This window comes from Mchenga conophoros, linkage group LG17 (genome assembly GCF_057382185.1).
Source record: "Mchenga conophoros isolate Kocher_MC1m ecotype Shallow Benthic linkage group LG17, M_conophoros_male_GT1.1, whole genome shotgun sequence".
NCBI lineage: Eukaryota > Metazoa > Chordata > Actinopteri > Cichliformes > Cichlidae > Mchenga > Mchenga conophoros.
In genome coordinates, this window is record NC_140542.1 from 41,329,479 (window position 1) to 41,349,206 (window position 19,728).

A 19,728-nucleotide genomic window follows, 5' to 3' on the forward strand; every position below is an offset into this window, starting at 1 on the left:
CTACTACATCTCCACCCATACAGTACACCTCCAACTACACCACCAGACTTCAAGCACCTAAAAACCTGCGCAACAGGTTCCACAGATGTCTGTGCGATACGTGAAACTTGAATCAAAGTAGTAACGTGGGCTGGACGGCTGGATGTGCTGAGACAAGCTGCTCTGCACGCTCCAACTCTGCATAGAAAGAACTGGAAGCGAGACTCTCGCTGTAACATTCCTCCCGAGAAGACCCTGCCTGGTATCGGCACATAGCCGGGGTTAGCAGCGTTCGGCTATTGCAAAGTTCAGCATTTCGCTACAGCAGCCCGTCCCTACGAGGGACAGCTGGATGACGTCAGCCCGAAACACGCGTTTACATCGCGGAGCTGTCGATCCAGCAGAACGACTAGCACTAAGTGTTGCTGTTCAGAGCTCCAGGTAAGGCGGGAAGGCTGAGTTCCGAGAACTTACTTGAAGGTGAGGATGCACAGCGGTCTGTAAGACTTGTGGCTCGTGTTGTCCGCCATCCTCTTGCCCCAAAAGTCGTCGCTGAAGATGTTTCTGAGGCTGGAGCCAGGTCGGACGTCCGGATTGTTGACGATAGCCCACACATCGTCGTGCACCAACTCCCCGTGGAGAGAGTTGCTATAGCACAGGATACACAGGGCGGCCAGCGCGATGTAGCGACCCGCAGCCCACACCGTCTCCGGACGGACCGTTACCCGCGACTGCTGGCAGAATTTCTTGTCCCGTGCAGACGCTGTCATGTCGGGCCTGGCTTTCCCCGCGGCTCTGGCGGACTGAGAACGGGAGTAGCAGAGAATACGTCCATTCCACCTGGAGTGTAGCGGCTCTGTGTTCTGGGGACAGCAGGGATGGTGGAGATGTACTTTGTTGCCTTTAGGTTCTGTGGGAGAATGTCCTACTAGTAGGCCATTCCTAGTATTAGAAAATGTGAAATCGTCTTTATTGTTTTTATTTCTGTTATATTTACATTACTCTTTTCATAAATAGTTGTTTCATATTTACTATTAACAAACCAAAGAGTAATCTGTTTTGTTTACATACAAAGGTATGCACTTGATTGGTCGTTCTTGACCTTGACAACATCAAAGACAAGTACATCAGTTGCCCCCTTAGAGTCTAGTCTTTTTTGGAGGGGGAGGGGCAAAATCGCTGGCAATATCGTTATTATGTTGTTTGGTTTGTTGTACACCTAGTGTGACTTATATTTTTGAAAACAGAACGTATGACATTGCTGCTAACAAATAAACAGACACGACAAAAGACTGAAATAAGAGGAAGAAAGTAAATGGAAAAAAATTGCCCTATGTAAGAGTCTATTAATAGATGTTATTGGTGGACCAAAGGCAAGACGAAGCCTCCGTGTACGAGCTTATGTGAAGAACCTGAATGCGACATCAGCACAGATCGCGCCTGCAGACGCATGCGCAGGAGACGATACCTCTCTCGCCTTTTAAAATATCAGCCGCAGATAATTAATGCAGGCGGGGCCAAAACTGCACGAGCCCATCATTGTGAACGCGCTCACGTGAGCTGTCCTCTTGCTCCGTGCCAGCCGGACCCCAAACAGCAGAAGCGGCAGAGTCCTTCTGTACACCTTGCTGCCTCGTCACATCTGAGAAATTATTATTATTGTTAAGGGAGCATATTTTCTGATACACAGACTTTAGTTTCTAACATCTCCTGTTCAATTCTGTGCAGTATTTCTGGGTTGTTGTATTTTTGGAGGGTTGTTATGGAAGCAGACCTTTTTGGTTAATGCTAGCAGAGCTCTCACCAGCTTCAATCATCTGTAAGACATACTGCATTGTTTAATACCGCGGTCAAGTGAGCCCTCACTTACGAAGACACAGTCAAGCTAGCCGCACCGCCAGCCGCACCTAAAATGTTGTTGCACTATTCTTATGCATATTACGGTATGGGTCTTTTGTGTCCTGACACTATTGTACTTCACAATCCACTCCCCCATACGGTAAAAAAAATAAATTTTTCCTGGCCAAAATATATTTCAAATATATGGTAAATATATTTTGTATTTGTGATGCTCCAAAAAAAGATTTTTGAAATTTAAAATATATTTCTTTCAAACCAAAATACATTTCAAAAGATATTTGCGTTCAAGAAAATACATTTCCAACCTTTCAGTAGAATATATTTCAAAGTATCCCTTATCTAACCTCTTTGGACCTGGCGTCCACATATGTGGACGTCACATTTTGGGTTATTTAGACCAAAATACTCAATTTTGCTCTACAAGGGCCTGATATCCACTTCCGAGGACATTATACTGCTACTGTTCTATCAAAATTTTAAACAAATATCCTCATTTGTGGCTCTTATTTTTCTTAAAAACAAAAATAAGTTAAAAGAAAATCTGGTAATTCTTTTTTTTTTTACATTCATCGGGTCCCAATATGCCCAAATATCAAAGAGAAATTAAAAATGCATGTCGTGGAAGAGTTCGGGTCTTAGGAGGTTAAAATGTATTTAGTGCCATAATAATAATAAAAGTAACAACATCTGCATCTAATCACATCTGCAAACACAGTTGGATTCAAACAAAACACAGTCAAAGGTCTAGCAAGAATTAGGTTATTTATTCATTTGCTTACAGTATTTCACATTAGACAATATTAGCATTCACTTGACTTTGAAATTAATGGTCATTGATACAGTACACAAAATACAACTGCTATGTACAGTTTAGCTTTTGACAATATATACAATATACTACTTAAAGAAACAGTCCACTTTTTTTGAAAATAGGCTCATTCTCCATCTCCCTCAGAGTTAAAAAGTTGAGTTTGACCATTAAGTCTTTGGTCTTTTTTCTTTTTTACAGATTATACAAAAATCATAAGCACAATGTTCATTTTGTTGAGCAAAATTAAACAGCACTTCAAATTAAGCGAACAATCAGTTACAACAGTTATTATGCTCATGATTGGCTGTGTGCCACTGATGGCAGGGTTGTTGGGTGTGTAATCAGGCAGCGGAGGCGGCGTCTGGGTTCAACATTTTATTTTAGGCTTTACAGCGGAGCTCCATCTTGTTCTCGCTCTCTACTTTCTTCTTCTCCTCTTTCTCTTACCCAGCCTCATTAGCGACACCCCTGGTCTGACAGGGTAACAGCATGTACTAATTTTCTTCCCTTATTATAGAACCTTGTAAACACAACATCTCCCCCTTTTCTCAAATAATACTCTTTCCCTTGTAGCACAACCTGAAACATTCGACAGCCTTTTACTTTTGAGGGAATTAGTAATTTCAGAATAGTATTATATATATATCCTGATAAAAGAACTGTAATGGCAAAGTAAACGTGCCCCGGATCAACCCTGAATCAAAAGGAACAACCATGTGCCCTCTTCTCAGCTTATCAGAAGTCACAGCTGGAATTAAAGATAACTAATGAAACTCAAATGCACTTTCCCTTCACAGTCATTTCTCACATCTGCATATTTCTCCTTTCTTTTTACCTCTGAACTATTTCATAACAAAGTCTTTTGTCCATCTTGGTGGTTGTCTGTCCCTCTGCAGTGTGGGACGTGTAGCAGTCTGTGCTGAGCTGATGTTTTCTGTCTCTGTATCAGCTCTTTGTGTGTGTTTTGAGTTCTCTGGGACAAGTGAGAGACGTGCTGCATTCCATCTTCTCCCATCGCTGAGGATGAAAGAACTCTCACCCGTCTGCTGCTGTACCTCCAGCGGCTTGGTGTATTGTGGCTCTCCTTTTCCCACATGGAATGGCTTTCGTACTCTCACTGACGCACCCACAGTCACTTTAGTAGGTTTAGCACCTCTCTTTCTGTCTGTATAAAGTGCACTTCTTTTCTGTGTCAATGTCACTTTGGATCTGATGTGGTCATATTGTCCAGCATCCTTTGGTGGTGGCAGAATGTTGAGTTTAGTCCGCATGGCACTTCCTCTGAGGAGCTGGAAAGGGGACTCACCGGTTGTCGCGTGGGGAGTCGCTCGATAACTTTGAAGCAGTTCTGTAACCACAGTTTTCCATGGTCGCTGAGTAGCTTGTGCTGTCTGTATGGAGTCCTTCAGTACTCTATTAAAGCGCTCCACACATCCATTTGCTTGAGGATGATAGACGCTTGTCCTGATGTGTTTTATGCCCCTTTCAGCGAGAAACTCAGCAAAGGCAGCTGAGGTGAACTGCGGACCATTATCAGTTGTAATTTCATAAGGGTTTCCTTCACGGGCGAAAATGGAAGTCAGGAATGCAATCACTGTCGCAGTTGAGGCGTTTGGTGTGAATGCGACTTCAGGCCACTTACTGAAATAGTCAACTAGTGTGATGGCAAACCTGCAGTCATAGGTTCCTTGTTCAAACGGACCAACAATGTCGACAGCAACATGTTGAAACGGACCCTCTGGGAATTTGATGGGTTGTAACGGTGCAGGTGAAACAGCTGCAGTCTTGTCACACGATTGGCAGGTTGTGCATGTGGACAATATTTCGTGGACCAGTTCATCCATGTTTGGCCACCAATATAGATCTCTCAGGCGTTGTTTGGTTCGGACCATGCCTTGATGTCCTTCATGGGCTAGGTGCACTACTTTTCCTCGCAGAGATTTAGGAACAATCAGCCGTGTTCCTCTAAATATCAGCGGTGACTCTGCTGCCAGTTCATGTCGGACCAGGAAGTAGGGTTTGACATCATCTGGTAAGGATTTTCTTACTTTCGGCCAGCCCGAAAGAACGATCTGTCTTAGTTTTGTTAATTCAGGACAGTCTTCACATTCTGCTTTGAAGTCAGCCAGTGGAAGCGCTGTTAGCTGAGGAGAAATTTCAGCAATCTCTGTAATTAAGTCCTGTTCAGAGTCTTCACTTGTGTTTGTGGTATGCAGGGGAACACGGGACATACAGTCAGCTATAACATTTTGGCTTCCTGGACGGTACTCTAAGTCATACTGGAAACACATCAGTCTGGCTGACCAACGTGCTATCCTCATGCCAGCTCTGTTCATCCCCTTAGTACTTAACAGGGTGGTGAGGGCCTGGTGATCAGTTCTCAGAGTAAATCTGCGTCCCCATATGTACGTCCTCCATCTTTCAACGGCCCATACGCAGGCGAGGGCTTCTTTTTCAATTGTTGAATATTTCCTCTCGGCTGGGGACAGGGTGCGGGAGCCAAAAGCAACAGCACGTTCCTCATTGTTTGAGTTGATCTGGGTCAGAACAGCTCCAAGACCATAATCTGACGCATCAGTGGTGATGAACGTTGGCAGATTTGGGTTGAAGATTGCCAGTGCTGGGCTTTTTAGTAGCATTTCCTTCAGTTTGTTGAAGCTTTCATTTGCTGTATCAGTCCATTGAAGTTCAGCCGTCTGGCTTGTCCGAAGTAACTCACGGAGTGGTTCAACCACAGTTGCATAGTTTGCTAGGAATTTGCTGAACCACGAAGTCAAGCCTAAGAAGGAACGAAGAGCAGCCATGTCCTTTGGTGCAGGGGCTTTGGCAATGGCAGTCAGGTGGTCTGGGCTGGGGCTCAGGCCATCCTTGGAAATGACGTGTCCCAAGAACGGAATAGATGTCTGTCCAAATGAACTTTTGTTGAAGTTGATCTGCAGACCGACATCCTTCAGGCGTTGGAGGACAGCCTGTAACCGTTCATCATGCTCTTCTCTGGAATGTCCATACACTATTATGTCATCCAAGTAGTTCTGTACTCCTGTCTGGTCTTTTAGGACTGTTTGCATCATCTTTTGGAAGGCAGAAGGGGCTGAAGCAAGTCCAAATGGAACTCGGGTAAACTGGAAGAGTCCTTCATGGGTTATGAATGCTGTGAGGCTTCGGCTATCAGGGTGAAGAGGTAGTTGGTGATAAGCTGAACTTAAATCAATCTGGCTAAAATGTGTAGCCCCAGCCAGCTGTGCGAACAAATCCTCCATGTGAGGAAGAGGGTAACAGTCCATGATCACACTCTTGTTAGGTTCACGCAGATCCACACAAAGTCTTAAGTCTCCCTTACTTTTTCTTCCAACCACCAGAGGACTCACCCATTCAGCTGCATCCACTGGTTCGATGATGCCTGCTTGGAGTAGACGTTTCAATTCAGCTGACACCTCCTCACGTATGCTGAGTGGTAGACGCCGCAGTTTTTGGCGAACCGGCTGTACTGTCTTGTTCACTCGAACTTTGTGGATAAACCCTTTAACAGCTCCGAGATGATGGGAAGAAGAGGAATCAATGTTATTCACCATGCATGTTTGTTTACTGGCTGGTGCTCCTCTTGCAGGATCCTCTCCTTTGTTGATGACTTTTCCAGCAATGATATCAATGTTAAGTGCTTTAATTAAGTCCAACCCCAGCAACGGTGATCCATCTTTAACTATGAAGAATGATCCTGGCACTTTTCTGTCATTGTTTGCAACCCTCACTGAAGCCTGTAGGCAGCCAATGACAGGCAAGTCACCTTTTGCATAAGTGACAAGCTTAACTTTCGGTTCAGTCAAAGCGCAGGGTGCAAAATGTTCTTTGTAGATGGCTTCTGGGAGGATAGATACTGAAGCTCCTGTATCCACAATTAACTCCAGAACCTGAGAGTTTCCCTGTGGTGTTTCAATGTTCATTTTGCATGTAATCTTATCACATGCTGCAGTCATCAGTTTGTGATCATCGACACATAAAACTGTAAACTCAGGAACAACTACTTCCCTGACCACTGCTACAGCTGATTTACAAACTCTGGCGAAGTGCCCTTTTTTGTTGCATTTATCACATTTTACTGTTGCTGCTGGACAGTTTTTATCATTAGCCAGGTGTTTCTCGGATCCACATCTGAAACAATGACGCTGTTGCTCTTTATCACTTGCCTTTTTGTGCCATTCTTTAGATGTAGGTCCCCGAGCTTGAGCCAGTCGCGCTCCTCTTTTTCCCCGAAGACGTGCGTCCTTCACCTCCACAGCTTGTACTGCCGCAGTCTGGGCCGTGGGCGCAGCAGAGAGGAGTGTAGCATTCTTGACCATGCAATAGTAACTGCCTTGTCCAATGTAAGGTCCTCCTCCAGCAGCAATTTTTCTTTAACAACACTGAGATTAGCATTAGCAACAAGTTGATCCCGAATCATTTCACCCTCCATTATTCCAAAACCACATGGCACAGCTAATGCTCTGAGGGCGGCAACATACTGGGTCACCGTTTCATCAGCCCGCTGAACTCGCTGTCTGAATGTGTGCCTGCATGCCACTACGTTCACTTTAGGGACAAAGTGGTTTTCAAGCGCAGTCATGGCTTCAGCAAACGTTGTACCTTGATTCGGCAGTGTGTAGAACAGTCGTTGTCCCTCTGGTCCCAAGCAATGTAATAAGACGGCTCGTCGTCTCGCCTCCGGCCATGCATCTCCCGTAGCATTTATCACTAGCATGTAGTTCTCAAAGAATTTGCGCCACGTCATAAACGGTATTGGCGGCTCACCCGCATGTTGCAAAAAGGGCGGTGGGCTCGGCACTGAAGCGCTCATCTTCGTCGCCAATTTGTTGGGTGTGTAATCAGGCAGCGGAGGCGACGTCTGGGTTCAACATTTTATTTTAGGCTTTACAGCGGAGCTCCATCTTGTTCTCGCTCTCTACTTTCTTCTTCTCCTCTTTCTCTTACCCAGCCTCATTAGCGACACCCCTGGTCTGACAGGGTAACAGCATGTACTAATTTTCTTCCCTTATTATAGAACCTTGTAAACACAACAAGGGTATTTTAGATGTCCTGTGGATCATTGATGATGTTCCTTTAATGATGCAATATAATATAGCACTTAATGACTTAATGTAATGTATATCTGACGTTTTGCCATTTAATGTTTAATTATGTATGGTTTTTTTTATGAACTGGTTTAAAATCACTTCAGAAAAATACCACATGGCAGAAAATCATGTTTTCTCGTGTTTAACCTTATTTAAGGAATTCACACTGATTAATGCTTCTAAAAATGTAATTGACTTTTAGTTTTTCAGTGTGAATGATCAGACATTTGCATTTGATCTCTGCAGCAAGAATACCTGTCAGATGCCCAAGGCGTTTTGATACTGGTTCAAAATAACTTGGATTTGAGGCACAGAGACTATGCTTTGCTCGTTCATAGAATCTTCCAATGGCATAACACGTCTCTCCACTTTCATTTTGACATATTACAAATCGTTTAATGTTAAAGAAATTTTGATCATTATCATTCAACATAACAGTGAATGAATTACGTTTGACTACACGACTGTAATCTTCTGAGTGAAACACCTCGCCATTTGTAATGATTCGTTGAAAGTACTTTACTCTGCTCCTTTGTACCCCATAACGACTCAGTGCCATATAGTCATCCCTCCTAATTAATCGCACTTTAGGGTGATTAAGTGCAGTGATACCATGTGTGCGAGTTACATCTTTTAACTGTTTAGGTCTTGTTAGAGATTCAAATATCTCCTTGCATTCATTTGAGGCATCTTTCAGTAAAGTCTGGCCATAAAATGGTAAGGCCTTCTGTAGCCAGAACATTTTTACAATCTGTAGCGCAACCCCTTGAGTGCTTTTGATCATGTCTAGTAGTTTAGCATTGTAAGACTCAAACACAAAGGCGGAATGAGCCCACAAAGGCCCCCAGTTAACTACACTCCTTGGTAAATGGAGGCAAAGATGTACATTATAAGACAGATTAGCTTCCCCATAGAATACCTCCATGTCTTTCACAAAATCTGTTAGAAGTGCCTCAGACTCAGTAATCTGCTCTCTAGTTATATTTTCGCCCAACAGAAGGGATACTCCCTTGACTAGTTTAGACCAGTGATTCAGTAGTGGTTCTGGCAATACACCTTTCAGTACAGGTAAGCTATAATAAAAGAGCCACATATACATATCATGGGCTTTCCAAAATTTCCTCAATGTGACAGACCTTGGCACACGAGGTACATTACATGGCGGTTTAATCTTTAAAAGCATTTCATCTAACAGTTTTGTAGACCTGCCTATATACCAGTGCTTTTCATGGTTTTCACTGTTTAACCACAGCCCTGTTACAGTTCTTGCAACACCCAGAAGTACTGAATGCATATAGTCTGGGACAGACCCTTCGATAATATCAAAACTGGGAAGTCTACACAACATACTTGGCCCTTTAACACCCATAACAGCTTTACCAGACTGTAGCGCAGCTTCTACAAATTCATTAGTTTGTTCCTGATTGCGGAGCTGAATGTCCTTCTGAAAAGGATATACACGAGTGAATCCTCTGCCTTTTTCAACTACCTTTCCTTCATGAAGGCAGTAGGAGCATCCGTATTCACCATTAAACTGTTTAAAATTTTGGATCAGAGGTCTGGCAACTGAGTCACTCATTAGAATTAGAGGGATTACTTTGGTATTGACAGAAACGCCTTTGTCATCTTCCCATGTGAAACCACTGTCCTGTAGGCCCACACACTCATCAATGAAAGGTTTTAAGAAACTTCTCATGTGAGGCTTCTCATCCCCGAACCATAGTGCACAAAGGAGTACATTATCCTGTCTTGTTTTCAATGGCAATTCATTAATGGTGCAAAAAAGGGGCCAAATACTACAAGGGGACTTTTTAAAAACTGGCACACCATCACAGCTAAATGTTAAGCTGAGGGTTTGAAGGGCCGTTTCTGAACCACTTAAAGCTTTCTGATACAAAAAACCATCACAAATGTCACTGAGAGAAGTAGATGTTTCTGTTTGCCTTCCTATTAATTCATCTGTAATTCCTGGCATTCTCAAGAGATTTTTGAGTTGATCTTCCAAGGAGAGGTATATGAAAAAGTTATTGGTAAACCTACTTGCTTTGTCATAGGTGCTGTTGCATTGAACACAATGAACTTGGTCCAGTTCAGCTGACATTATATTACTGCACTGTTCACACACATAACAGATTTTCATGATGTCTTTTGTATCATCAAAAGCTTTGTAAAATGAATATTTTGTCCTGCATGCTGAATCACTGCCACCAACAACATTAAGGATTTTCATGATATCTTTAAGACAGTCATTGGTCAAACTGTGTTTGAGCTTAAGTGCCAGAAGTAGTAGTTGATTTTGCTCTTTAGTTTGACCTGAATCCACTGGGACCTCTATCTGAACAGGACCTGCAGTGCACTCTTCATCATTAGTCATCAGCAGAGTTCTGTCTTCTGGAAGGGTGTCTGGGATTTCCTTGAAAAGAGAAGCGAGAGAGAGAATTATGGGTCCTGTAAGCAAATCTTCAGTGTAAGAGCATTAACCTAGTGGACTCATAGACGCATTCATGTCTATATCGGTGAGATCTGCCCTGTAACCGTCTTCTCTGTATTTATGCATCTCTTTTTTTAACATTACAGCAGAAATTTGAAATTGGTCTCATTCACTAATTGTGCACTATTTGACATGTCCATTCAGTCTTGCCAAAATTTAAGTGTGCTTAGGCTGTCAAAATGAATGCTTAGTGCTTTCTTTCATGATAAATTCTGTAAGAATATATGATTGCAGTAGAAAGTAGAAATTACCGTAAAAATCATAATTAGAACAATGATTACTTGTTTTATTTTTTCTTGTTCAATGCACTAATTCATGAATATTCTTTAAAAAATAATGTCTAGAAATGTAATGATCTTTTTGATTTCATTTCTTGACTTGAAAATTCAACTAACTATTGTGTACTTATTTCGACAAATCTATAGTCCAATATTCAGAATAAATTTAATTTAGGTTTATGCATTAAAAGTGTTTTCATTACAGTTAACCCAAAATGTTTGTATTCCAACACTAACCTTAAAAAGAGACCAATAAGATTATTATTAATATTAATATGAATCAAGCATTTATTATTTGGTGTAACTGAGGTAATTAAATGCTAAGGGATAAGATAAAATGGATGATAAGATAAAAGGAATAAAATGTTCTTTTGGTAATCATCACCCTCAAGTTGTTCTAAACCTATTTCTTTGTTCTGTTGAACACAAAAGAAGATATTTTCAAGAATGTTGATAACCAGTTTCTTGTCCCTACTGACTTCCATAGTGTTGTTATTTCATACTATGTCCATACTATGTCAATGGGGACCAGCAACTGTTTGGTTATCAACATTATTTTGTTCAAAAGAAATTCATACAGGTTTATAACAACTTAAGAGTGAGCAATTGATTAGAGAATTTACATTTTTGGTTGAACTGTTCATTTATGAATTTACAAAAATGCAAATTGAACCACCAATCATATCATAAGGCATACCTTTTGACATTCCTTGATAACATTCTGAAGTTCTTCTTCTGCAACCTTAATTCTGAAAAAGAAAATATACAATAAAGAAAATAGAAATTGCTTATTGCTATATTTGAACTCTAAGTGAACTGCTATTAACATGATAAAGATGTGATCACTTATAAAGATGTTTATTGATCAGTAATAAGCAGATTAGACATAGCCTAGCTACATTCCCTGTTTAAAAGAGCCAACTCCAACTCCAGATCATTCATTTGGGAGCCAGAGTACCTTATGGTATGGTAATTTATAAAGATAATTTTTTCCTTACAATTTTCATTGTGGCTATTAATTACATTTGATAAAATTTACTTAGAATGATGTTTATACCATTGTTTTAAGCAACTGCATGTCCTATTTTTACAAGAACATAAGCTGAAAACACTAATTGAAAATCCTTCAATGCTATTCTGGAGTATTAAGCCCCAAATGTCTATTACACATTGGCTTTGTTTATTCTTGATAAAAAACAAACAAACATCTTAAGCATGCAGTGGACGATTATTTGCCACTTTGAACGATTACATAATTGTGGCATCCTTAGTGATTGCCACTAGATTAATTGATTGATTGCCCTATGGCATTCGTTAATGTTAAAGAGTGAGGGATATTACATTACCAACACACCTTTCTTTTTGTGCCCATCTCCGTTTGGTTCTTGAAGGAATTTCCTCTTCAGGATCAGTTAGATAACGTTTATACGAAATCCTTTCAGGAGGCTCGCTCATTTTGACTCACACGTGACCTGTTGATGACATTAAAATCACATTGAAGAAAACATCGAGGATTGTAAAACAGAAACTGCAACATATAAAATAAATGTAGTGAAATATATGCTTACCGAGCAGTTTTCCAGGGAGTTCGCAAAATTGCAGCGTCTTCTTCCGCGAGCGTCTGCACACGCAATGGAGACCTTAACAAAAACTTTAAAAACTTAAACATAAAGTCCCAAAAACGTCCGTCTTTGTACGTCACAGGATTAATCGAAAAAAAGGTACTTAAAACAATATAATATGTTTTTTCTATGAAATCTATGCTCACCAGAGATTATTCAAAAAATGCAGCGTCTTCGTTCTAGATCTGTAGGTTGTGTGAAAGTGTAAAGGTTAATGAGCGGAGCAGAGTATGCGCATGCGCGTTGCCATTGTGCTTTTTATAAATAAAGATAAAATAAAAAGTAAATATTGAAATATTCCCAAACATGTGCAATGAACGCGCAAAAAATATTAATAATAGTAATAAAAAAAATTATTAGTTGTTGTTTCTTCCCCCCCCCCCCCCCCCTTTTTTTTTTTTTTTGAAATATAACCGATGTTTGAGGCGCAATTTCCGAATGGCCGATATACAGACGGGAAGACACAAGCGGATAATGTTCGCGTTAATTAAGTGGTCGGAAGATGGAAAGTTCTCAATTCTGCCAACTGAACACATTCGGGATTTTGATGAGGAGGAATACTTAAACGGTTTGGAGGAAAAGGACGTTTATTTGGTGGAGTGGCGACAAGGCGCCAAGGAGCCAAAAGGCGGGTGGCCGGTCTATGAAGCCTCCATCATTAAGCTAGCAGGTGCCTTTTCTCCAGTATAATATTACTTTATTGTCGCTTATTTGTTAATCAAAATATGTAACTTAATTATATTATGATGTACTTTAGCCTTTTTTATTATTATTCTGCCTCCTCAGAAAGGGAAAAAACTTTGCAAACAAAGCTTAAGGAAATCGAAGAACAACTACCCAAGCCAGAGGTGCTTAAGAGAAAAAGTAAACCTTCTATGAAACTCCTTGAGGCCACAGAGGTCACAGACGAACCGGCAGCTAAGAAAAAGGTGAGTGTTTCGCCACGCGTACACACACAGACATATATACTAATATATATATATACCTGTTTTGTGTATATATATATGTATGTGTAACCCCCCCTAACATTTTGAGATCATTCCTTCATACAGAAGGTGGCTTTTAAAGAGAGAGTTTTTTGTTCCATTTCTTAGGCATACCCAACAGACCAACAAAACGATCTAAAGTTATGGAATGAAAAGAAACTTGAACATCTACAGCGTGTCATTAATCAGTTGAGAGAAGAGAACTCGAATCTAAAAAGAGAGAACGATAGGCTGAAAAATGAAATACTTGAAAGTAAGTACTGTACTATTGCATGTTTTATGTGTGTGTTTACACTTGTCATATACAATAACTATCAAAACCTATTCACATTTAATTTCACTTTCACAGAAATCCCACCTCTCCTTCAGGCTACACAGCATTTAATTACCAAGGTTAGAAACAAAGCACAGTTATCCTTCATTAATAATCACTAATTACAATGTTCCACATTTCCTTGCCTTTTTAATCATTTTGAGGCCTTTTGGAGTTTTTTTGGGGTTGTTTAGCAGTAATGTTTGTGCCTATTTATTTTAGCCCATGAAAATGAATGCAGATCTTCCTGACGTAAGTAAAATCTAATTAATTTTTTGTCATTACCATTAATTTTGTTGCTTTGTTGTTTTTGTGCAGTTTGCAATCATATAAACCTAACAAGCATCAGTCAGCAGTGTGCCTAACCTAAACAGATTCTTGCTTTATTCACATATGTAGTTATATGTACTTGTACATTGTACCTAGGGTTGCGACGACTTGGCACCGCCCCATTGTTGTGACAGCCCTGATTGTACTTGTACACTACATCGGAACAGGGAACAGTCTGCCACATTAATGTATTTTTAAATGACTTGTTTCTAATACATCAGTTTTTCTCTTACAGATGTCAAAGTCTCAACCTGATGCTGCCCTCCCTCATCCTCCTAAAGTAAGTATTAGTTGTTGTGGTTTTTTACGCAGTGTCTGTGTCACGTGATATTATGTCACATGCTAAGCATAACTATTGAAATAATAACTGTTTTATAACAGATTTTCCCAAACACTAGCTATGTTTGTTGTCATTCAGACCAGTACTACTGGTTAGACATTGCTTAATAAGGATTGTGTTTTTTTAGCTGCCATCACCAGTGTGTGAATGGGTTGATGACTGAATGTGTAAAGCGCTTTGGGGTCCTTAGGGACTAGCGCTATACAAATACAGGCCATTTACCATATAATTGATATTCCCGATTAATTTCTCATCTCTGATTGAATGCCTTTGTTTGTTTGCCTTTTTTTGACCATAACAAGACATTTTTGCAGGATATATATGGTGAATTTATATGCATAGATACAGTCGTAGTGCTTGACACATGCACAGAGCAGTAGATGGACTAGTAGGGAAATAATTACAATCATGATGTTGATTGCTGATGTCAGTATATATATTTTAGAGGAATGTTTTGTTTTTCACCCAAAATGAACTATATTCTTCAGAAGAGATTTTTTACCCCACTGGATTCTTATATATTGTTTTTTTTTTTTGCTTGTTTGTTTGTTTGTTTTTTCTCCAGAACATGTATGCTGTACCTATTTACTTGAATTGTATAGATATATTTACGTCATCAAAATATGTCACATGACTTACAAGGTTTAGATTGTTGTGCAACATTGTCACATTCTGATATTTATTCAGTGGTTTTATGGCAGTCAATGCTATGTGTATTTTTTTTAATCTTTAAATATTCTCCTTTATAGGTGCCCAACTCTTCATGCAAAGCGTCTGGGGATTCTAAAGTAAGTATTTTTGATTTTGCTTTGTGCCACCGCGAAATGTCAATCTTTCTTATTAAAGTGTAAAGACTCAATCATCTAAGTTATTCTGAGTTCTTCCTTCTTTCATTTAGTTTACCAGTAATACTCTGTCTGTAACAACATTGTTGACTTCATATGTATGTGTTTATTTATTTAAAGGGTTCCAGTGATGCTGAATATGTAAGTAATTTTGCTGAGAATTTAGGTAGGTGCAAACTCAAATGTGTTTTTTAAAAACAATTTATATTGAAACACTCTTTTTATGTGATTGCAACCACAGGTGGAGTTAGCACATGCTACAGGGATAAAAATTCTGAAACATCAGTGGGCTACTGCTCTTCAGGCCCAAACACCCACTTTAATGGTGCGTGTTCTTCTGATGGCCGTCTTCCCACTGGAGGTTTTGATCCAGAGCAATTTAAAAGGTAAACAGCTTTGAAACTTAGTTCCAATGGTTAGCTAATAGTATTTTAAAAAGCCTACTTCTCTGTCACCAGTTTCTTTACCAAAAAGCATAATATTGTAGTTCAAATGTTTAGATGAACAAAGATCAGATTTTTGGAAATGTAACTAGCCAGACACTCAAATGTTAATGCTTTTTATAGGAGGACACAGCAAAACAGACATCGGCGCAGAGCGAAGAACTGCCCTTGATAAAGAAACCATGACAGCCATATATAGTAAGTGAAGACTGTGTATCTAAAATTGCATACTGCACAAGTAACTCACTTTGCAACAATAAAAATTGCACAGATAGGTGATGAAGCATTGAAGTGGTTGGACTCAGACAAAGAAGGTCAACAGATTGAATGCTGGAGAGTAAGGATAGATGACCAAAAGGGGTGTTAGTATTACTGTAATGTGAACTGGATAGACTTTCCATCGAGGGGAAAAAAAAAGGTAAAATTATGTGGAAAATATATCTGTATCTCTATAAACTCTATAGATATATATTAATATATATATAAAATATAAATATATTTTGAAATGTATTTTAGCGCATATATTTTTTGGCCAATTTTTGTATATTTTGAAATATATTTCAAAATATATTTCAAAATATTTTTTTTTACCGTATGGGCCCAGTTTTGGTTCATCTCCACTTTTCACCCTGTGATCCACAGCCCAAATTACTGTACGATTCAGAGAAAATTAACAGTAAACTTTACCCAATATACAGTACTGTACTTTTATTATCCTCATCTTTGAGCTCAGATTACACAAAAACTGTAAGAGGTGACACTGATATTTCTCTAGATTCTGGCTCTAGGCCATCTCCACTTTTTACCCAGTGATCTACCCCAAATTACTGTATGGTTTTCCAGAAAATTAATACTAAAATTTACCAGATTTACAGTACTGTACTCTATATATTCTCATCTTTGACATCAGATTACAGGAAAACTGTAAAAGGTGACACAGATATCTTACTGGATTCTGACTCTGGGTGACCCCCACCCTTCACCTTGTGATCCACGCCCAAAATTACTGTACAGTTTTCTGATAAAATTATAACCTAATCCATTACTGAACAAATACTAAAACATAATATATATACACTCAACAAAAATATAAACGCAACACCTTTGTTACTGCTCCCATTCCCCATGGGATGGACGTAGAGATCTAAAATTCATTCCAGATACACAATATAACCATCCCTCCCAAACAGTGGTCACAAATCAGTCCAAATGTGTGGTAGTGGGCACATCTGCTATACTGAGATAATCCATCCCACCTCACAGGTGTGCCACATCAGGATGCTGATCTGACATCATGAGTAGTGCACAGGTGTACCTCAGACTGCCCACAACAAAAGGCCATGAACACAGGTCATGAACTGTGGGTACCGGTATGAGGAGAGAAGGGGGACAGGACTGGATGGTGGGTTAAGGTTAGGATTTGGTTGGGGGAGGGAATTGCTAAAAGTCCTCATCTCGTCTTCAAATCCCTTCTTTCCTGTATTAAGGAGAATCCTGCGACAGTCCGTTCAGACCCCTCCCTGCCTGAGGAGGGGTCTGAACCGGGTCGGGTAGAAGCTGGAGTGGAAAATGGGTTAGGGTAGAAAGGGAAGGGTGAACTGCCAGACAGTCACACAAAAAGCAAGCATCTCCTCCTTGCACTGAAGTGGCTGCAATCAGCTGGAGGTCCAGGCTCCAGTGGATGAGGGTACAGGTACTCAACAGGTACAGGGGGCAGCCACGGCATGTTGGTCATGAACTGTTGAGATGGAGATGAATGGCTGCTGGGGTAAAAACCAAACAACCCAACTATGGAAGGCTCCTCACATACCCTCGAGGATACTGGGCAAACCCCACTCAATGAGGGCACCTCAAGAGCCGAAAGAAACATCCAAAATTATTGTTTTATATTATATTATTTTATATTATATTATATTGTTTTATAAAAAAAGCAAGAAAAATCTTTTCATTTCAGACTGTTGAGGCACACTTGGTTGAGTGGAGCTTCAGTGGCACTGTAAACTATCTGAAAACACATTCACTTCAGTAATTATAATCTTTTAAATGGAAGTAGATCAAACAAGCAACAAGAAAAACTACTCTCGTTCAGTGTAACAAAAAGCACTGTAACAGCTTCATATAGCAGAAGCTTCTCCTGACCACTGGAGCATAGCTGATTCTATAATGAACAGAATAAACAATTATTGAAAGAAGAAGAACTTATTTCTGTCCAAAGGACCTACTGAGCATTGGAACTTAAGAAAGGTGAATCACACCACTACTCTCCTCCCACTTTTCAAGGCTTATGGGGATGCCTCATTTACACACTGGTTCCACTGTTCTAACATACACATTGCTGCTCTACTAGTCGAGTGAATGTTGTCCTTCTGTGCCGAATATCACAGTAGGAAGTGCAGGAATCTGTTCATCTAAACCTGTAATAAAGTTGTTAAGATGCAACATTGTGGCTTGTTCTTTACAAATAAGGGCCTTAGAAAGATTGCTGACTGCTCTGCCTTTAGTCCCATTTTCAGCTCCATCACTGGTATTCAGTCCAAAGTTATAAAACCAGATTTTCCACAGGGTGCTTTCTCCAGCTGGGCCTCACCGGGTGGCAACATTTCGCTCATGGAAATCTGTCGATCTGTACCCCTCTGCTTTATAGGACGGAGGAGTCTGTGCACATAGGAGTCACCGATGATCACAGATATTTTCTTCACATGAAGATTCCAGTCCTGCAGTTTCCTCTGTGTGTTGGGGTCTCTCGTTGGAGTGCAGACCTGTTGTTCTGGTGAGGATGGTGAGGAAGGAAGACAATAAGAGGAGGAGTCCTCTGTTATTCTTGTTTGGAGGCAGGTCTGCACACAAGGTTTCAATCTGTGTAGGTTTGTGAGTGTAACTCAAAGCTGTATTGTTTCAGTGAGGGGTTGACACGGTTATTCAGCTGTGTCGTTTCCCTGCTCACCTGTGGCTGTTGTTCTGGTTTACAGGGTGTGTCACTGCTGATGTGGTAGCTGGATTCCAGTCTGCTAGCTTGGCTATAACCACCGCCTGGTTCTGGTCCAACGACTCGGGCTGGAGACGGCGGCCCAGGTTCCATTTCTCCCAGGATGCTGCCATCTCAAAGGGGCCTCTCTAGAGAACTGAAAACAAATTTTAAACTCATACTCTATGCTTTGGTTATAATAGTCATGAAGGATAAAAATTGATCTCTGAGCCGAGTTTTTAGCATCTCCTCAATTAGAGTCTGTGTCCTTCTATTGAGATAGCTGGTCTAATCAAAGTTACTAAATTTGTGGTTATTTTTATTCAGAGATTGATGATAACGGTCTTCTGAAACATTTTTCTGATGATCAACCGCTTTAATAAGTCTGTAAATTTTGCAAACTTTAATAAAAAAAAGTGTGGATCATCCGATTGTACTCTATTCCTCCGAGGTTCAGCTCTTTCATTCAGGGTGGATTTTACATACCGTTTGTCTCTGGCCACTCCTCGTTAAAATCTCCGATCTCCACCAGTCTGTACAAGGTAACAGATCGTGTTGTTTTTTCATGTTAGGCTTCTTCTGGGTTAGGCCTTCCTGTTGTTCATGGTGGAAGATGGGTGCCTTTGTTGACCTAGGAGGGATAGCTGGAGACAGGTATTCTGAAATTGCCTTCTTTATTTTTTTTAACGTAATTTGAGATGGGCTACGTAAAAGGTATTTGCACATACCAAGGCAACTCTTTGGATTCCCCGTCCATAAACATCCGACAGTTCTGAAACATGGTTTTTTCCACACAGAGGATGGGAGAGGAGGAGGGGTGAGGAGGGGAGAGCTGGATGGGGAGGGTTCTGTGGGTTCATAAAATGGAGGTGGTCTGGTCTGATGGATTCCTCAAGCAAACGTGTCTGGTGGCAGTTTTATTTTCACCTAAATAACATTTGGGTGGGAGGAATCGGATCCACCGCAAGGCTTCTTTTTAAACAATTTTTCCCCGTTGTCGTAGCCGTTAACTTTTTAAGTGTTGTGTCTATCCCGGTATTGTTTAGTGGAAGTTCTCAACAAGAGAAAACATTTGCCAGTGAAATAATAAACCATGTTTTAATAGTATTGATGGTTAAAAATAAACAAATACAATTGATAGATAACATATATAAATAAAACCATAGTCATTAACTTTGTTTGTAGTGTATATACACACGCATGCAATCTTTTATACACTATTTTACAAATTCAAGGAGTTCATATACTTAATATAAGGATGGATAAATACATAATAAATAAACTATACTTATTGTATTGTTTAAATGCTATACAACGTTATAAACATATACAATACATTTTTTCCATTTATTTACCA

General features: G+C 40.1%; 2 protein-coding genes and 1 long non-coding RNA gene across 4 annotated transcripts in view; 1 reads left to right on the forward strand and 2 right to left on the reverse strand.

The window, feature by feature from the left end:
- Positions 1 to 1,022, reverse strand: part of tmtc1 (transmembrane O-mannosyltransferase targeting cadherins 1) — a 94,125-nt gene extending 93,103 nt beyond the window's left edge. Inside the window, exon 1 of the mRNA XM_085251029.1 lies at positions 454 to 1,022. Within this exon, the coding sequence (XP_085107155.1) occupies positions 454 to 749 (296 nt within the window). The 5' untranslated portion in view covers positions 750 to 1,022. The remainder of the gene's footprint in view (positions 1 to 453) is intronic.
- An 8,946-nt stretch (positions 1,023 to 9,968) lies between these two features.
- On the reverse strand, positions 9,969 to 12,515 carry LOC146556015 (uncharacterized). Of its 2 annotated transcripts, XR_014889236.1 has the most exons (4): positions 12,096 to 12,515; positions 11,882 to 11,999; positions 11,225 to 11,276; positions 9,969 to 10,171 (listed from the first exon to the last, which is right to left on the reverse strand). It is a non-coding gene; the product is annotated as an uncharacterized LOC146556015 (long non-coding RNA). The 2 variants fall into 2 exon arrangements; XR_014889235.1 differs by having other exon boundaries at positions 11,882 to 12,515.
- A 51-nt stretch (positions 12,516 to 12,566) lies between these two features.
- LOC146556016 (uncharacterized) lies at positions 12,567 to 18,654 on the forward strand. Its single transcript, XM_085252354.1, has 12 exons — positions 12,567 to 12,819; positions 12,936 to 13,078; positions 13,244 to 13,388; positions 13,485 to 13,528; positions 13,671 to 13,700; positions 14,014 to 14,058; positions 14,868 to 14,906; positions 15,084 to 15,104; positions 15,205 to 15,349; positions 15,530 to 15,604; positions 18,051 to 18,266; positions 18,376 to 18,654. The coding sequence occupies exons 1-11, from the start codon at positions 12,588 to 12,590 to the stop codon at positions 18,071 to 18,073; spliced, it is 942 nt and encodes a 313-aa protein (XP_085108480.1). The 5' UTR covers positions 12,567 to 12,587; the 3' UTR covers positions 18,074 to 18,266; positions 18,376 to 18,654.
- Positions 18,655 to 19,728: the final 1,074 nt, after the last annotated feature.